General features: G+C 38.5%; 1 protein-coding gene across 1 annotated transcript; it reads right to left on the reverse strand.

Moving 5' to 3' along the window:
• Nucleotides 1–1,981: 1,981 nt before the first annotated feature.
• Nucleotides 1,982–3,572, reverse strand: LOC135644156 (uncharacterized). Its single transcript, XM_065161617.1, has 5 exons — nt 3,441–3,572; nt 3,237–3,352; nt 3,034–3,161; nt 2,311–2,391; nt 1,982–2,168 (listed from the first exon to the last, which is right to left on the reverse strand). The coding sequence occupies exons 1-5, from the start codon at nt 3,490–3,492 to the stop codon at nt 1,982–1,984; spliced, it is 564 nt and encodes a 187-aa protein (XP_065017689.1). The 5' UTR covers nt 3,493–3,572.
• Between the last annotated feature and the right edge of the window lie 798 nt (nt 3,573–4,370).

The following is a 4,370-nucleotide window of genomic DNA, read 5'->3' on the forward strand; positions in this document are numbered from 1 at the left end:
AATAAAATACAAAAGGGTAAAACTATAATTTGTCCAAAGGGAAACCCTAGGGCAAAACTATAATTTTTGCCAAAGCCTTACTATGCGTCGACGCCGTCGCCTGCGCATGGGGTGCTGCCACTGTCGCCACCTGCATGTGCGGTGCTACCGCTGCACGCGCACGACCGCTGTCGTTGCCGCTGCCTACGCGCGACCTCTGTCGCTGCTGTCGCGGGGCTACCTTTGTGTGGCCGACGCATGGATGGGTTCTACTTGCGTGCGGCCATCGCATGGGCGTTGTGATTCCTATGTACGACTGTCGCCTACTGTGCTGCGGCGCACACACTGCCCAGCGCACCTTTGTCGCCAATAGATTTGCTGGCTGTACGTAGCAAGGTCGATGACAACCATTACTGCTTCGCGATCATTAGAGAATAAGGATCATTCATGCATCGTAAACAAAAATAATAGATCTAATGTATTTGATTTCAAGAACCTGGTTCTGATACCAATTATTAGCATACAATCTATAATATGCTATACGAAATACGAAAACAATCTTTTATGCTAGGATTGAAATCAAATAATTAGATCTAGTTTTACGATGCATACCTTTTAATGTCATCTGAAAAAGAGATTTTTGTTTGATCTACAAGGGCACCGTCTTTAGATCCAAGATCGTTGTCAATCTGCAAAGAGGAACTAGATTCTTCTCCTCTCTTCCTATCCTTTCACAGGACCACTTAGATTGATGGTTAGGGAGAAGAGTTAGAGAGACTTTAATCCCTTAACTATAATCTCTATTTTTTTTTATTAGTCCCTAAAAGTTTTATCTATTTATAGGTGAGAAAAGAGAGTCTAGGATAAGTAATTAGGAGAGTTCGTCCCATCAAAATTATCTTCTAAGAAATCCTATTTTAAGTGGACTTCTTTTCTATTGACCAATATATGTAATCAGAATCTAATTAGTTATATTATATATATCTTATCCAATTATAAAGAGTCGTAAAATCTAGCAGAATATATAAAGCATACTATATCAAGCAGAGAGGTATTTCTTGGTTCTACTAATTAACACATTTCCTACTATGTAATTAGTGAGGAACTCGAAGGGTAAGATGACAGTTTTCTAGTTCTATTTCATCTGATTTGACTAGAGTTTTCCATAATCTATTATTCCAACTTCTCAGGCTCAAGATTTGGCATCACATGCTGCCAATTATTAGTAGAATCAACGAGCCTGAATACTAAACTCGACTATGGTGATGCGATGCCAGAAGTCAGAAGTAGTGCCTTGTTGAAGGAAGAAAGATTATGGCAAACATGGATTCATCTTGTGATTTGCTTTAGGCATTCATCTATTATGATTGATGCTTTTAAAGTAGTCACAATCGTTAATCGATTTGGCATCCTCATGAGTACTGATGTATTGGAAAAGCCTGGAGAAGAGATAGACGAGGACATAAATTAAATATTAGTCAAATTTCAACTCAGAGTAGAAAAACATCCAGCCTCTAAAATACCTTTGAATCTCAATTCTTTTTTTTGTATCTTAGTGTTCAAACGTATCGTACCGACAGGCCACCTCTAGATCTTAGCTTGGGAGACATTCTGCATGATATTGATTAGTGATAATTGTTCAAGGGTCGCATGATATTGATCGTATGTCTTTCGAGTTTTGTAGACCTTTATGATTCGTTTCTTCTCTACGCTTTCAAGTTGTGAAAGTGCTGCTACGTTATACTATCTTTTTATTCATCTCAATAGTATTCTTATATTTTATGAAATACATTAAAAAAAATTAAAAATGTCACCAGAGAATTTACATATAACTCTTTTGCTTATTTTATCTAAAGAGGTGCTTTAAGACGATTGTTTCCATTAAACACTTTTAGATAAATTTTGAAACAATTGTGTTCGCACTATACATCCAGAAGTTTGGACTCTGGTTGTTTTGTCGAATGCAATATCCACAAGTGGTGGATATTGCTGGAGTAATAATCTACAGGAACCAGATAAGTGAAGATGAACGATCCGCCAACAAATCAGCAACACCACCAACTAGCACATTTAGAATATGCTGATAAACACAACACAGCTTTCGTACAGGGACATATGTACAGTAATCCAAAAGTTCTACCGCAAAATCATACATGCCGTTCTTCTCTACACTACCAGAGGAGTTATATCTACAAGCAGTACACTTTTCATGTTCATTGTATCATCCAAACACACACCACACCCACCACCTCGTTAGTGACCTACAAAGTAGTTGTCTAATAATATGTATAGGCTGCACGGTTTGCTAAGCATAAGTCTGACGCAGGGTACTGTGACGCATATTTGTAAGAAGGACCTTCCATGGACGTTACAGGAATTGCATTTAGAAACGCATAACTGCTCCTTGTCCACCTGTTCATTCACAATGTACATATATTAGTTGAAAAAGGCTCGGATTCTCGAAGCAGTCTGGAGCTTGAATTCCATTGTTGTCGTGTTATTGATGTTTCTGTAAGATCTCATACCTGGTGACCTCTTCAAACAAGTACTGCTGATGCACAGGCTCATGTACACGTGTGTATATATTCATGTGTCACACGGCTGTTAGCTTAAGAGTGTGTTCTATAGCGAAAAGGTGTAGAATAGCAAGCAATGGATCTTTCGGAATCCATAAACTATCATGAAATGAGTTACTACATTTTTTTATGTCCTAAATTATATTTTTGAGCTTTCAGATGGTTTGAGCTACCAAGTTTTCACTGTCAATTGGTCAACGGGGAGTGCTCGTCTGACTTGAATGTTGTGTGAAATTGCAGAATTCAATACAACTGATTTATACTCAAAGCATCATCGAGTTCAGATCAAATTATCGATAGTTTAAAAATCTATAACTTCTGGAACAGTTTCTTAGCATCTTCAAATCCAGAATGTCCTTTTTCTGAGTTGAAGATGGCCCAGACTTCAGACTATGTATGAGTAGACAAAGAGGTGAAGATTAAATATATATATATATATATATATATATATTTATTTATTTATTTATCATAATCATACCAGCAATTTGTCTTAAGGATGTCAGCGTCGGATTTGGAGCTACTGTTCAGAATGCTCTGCTTCCTATCACGCGGTGGCAGATCCCCTGATGGTTGTAGCATTTCGCTGGACCCTATGTTTATGTTCTCCTGTAACAAAAACAAAAACCAGAGATGGACATAACACCACTGCTATGCAAAATGGTTATAAGATACGTGTGCTACCTGATTACTATCCACAAGACCGTTGACTGCGCCCACATATTCTTCCTTGGACTTCTTTTCTTTCCAGAATGCATCAATCTCTCCTCTGGTGAGTGATCTGTTCCTCTGAACCTTGACTGTCAAGACAAACGGAGGGTAAGATATAGATCGACGGTCACGTCGTCGAACAGCCCAACTCGACATGAGTGTCACCGACATACATACCATGGTTAGGATCCTGAAACGGAGAACTCCATCCTGCCATTAGAGAACCCATGGTTGTTTCTTTTGCGTGCAGACACTGCAGCGTATGCTTCTTAATGAGGTAGGGCGCCGCAGCGTACGCTGGTCATCGTCTCCGTTCTTATCCTCGCGCGAGAAGGATATGCACGAAGGTGGCATAAAATAAGCTTTTAGGTTGGAGAGGAAGAGTAAGGTGAATGCTTTAGCGGCTAGGTGGCGCATGGCCAGGACGACGATGCCATGGTTGATTTGTTGTTTCTTAACGCTGGTAGCCACGGTGGATCTTCGCATCCGCGGCGCGGATTTATCTGTTGTGTTATCTGCTGGGAATAAGGGAATGTTATTTTAATACGAAGCTCGACAGTCTCCTCCTGTACGAGAAGCGTAGACGGGTGCGAAGTTCAATTTCGATGAATCCGAGCCAAGCGCCATCGTATTTCACATATGCAGAAAATTTAACAACCCAAGTAAGATCGAGTAGGGGAGCGTATGCTCTTAAACGTCTCTAAAATAATAATGAATTAAGAATCATGGTTGGATGAAGAAGTGATAAATAAATTTTTTTTAATTATCAGTAATTTTTCTCTATTACTATTACTTGCATAAAGATCATCACCACTTCTATGTTATTTTTCTAACATGGACTTGATACTAGAAAAAACAAATTAATTGCTTAATTATGATAAAGATTTTTTTTTATAAAAACCAAATAACAAAACCAAAATCCAAGCTTAAAACCTTAATGATAAATCATAAAGATCTTTACCAACTATACTTTCACCGCAAGAAAATTAGAACATGATTTTGCCACAGCTTCAGTCATTTCCATCCTGGAAAAGAAAAGAACTCTTAACAAAATTCACTGTTCGGTGAATGATTTGTGTAGGAGAAACTGCAACAGTCCGTCATAAA

Source organism: Musa acuminata, chromosome BXJ3-8 (genome assembly GCF_036884655.1).
Source record: "Musa acuminata AAA Group cultivar baxijiao chromosome BXJ3-8, Cavendish_Baxijiao_AAA, whole genome shotgun sequence".
Classification (NCBI taxonomy): Eukaryota; Viridiplantae; Streptophyta; class Magnoliopsida; order Zingiberales; family Musaceae; genus Musa; species Musa acuminata.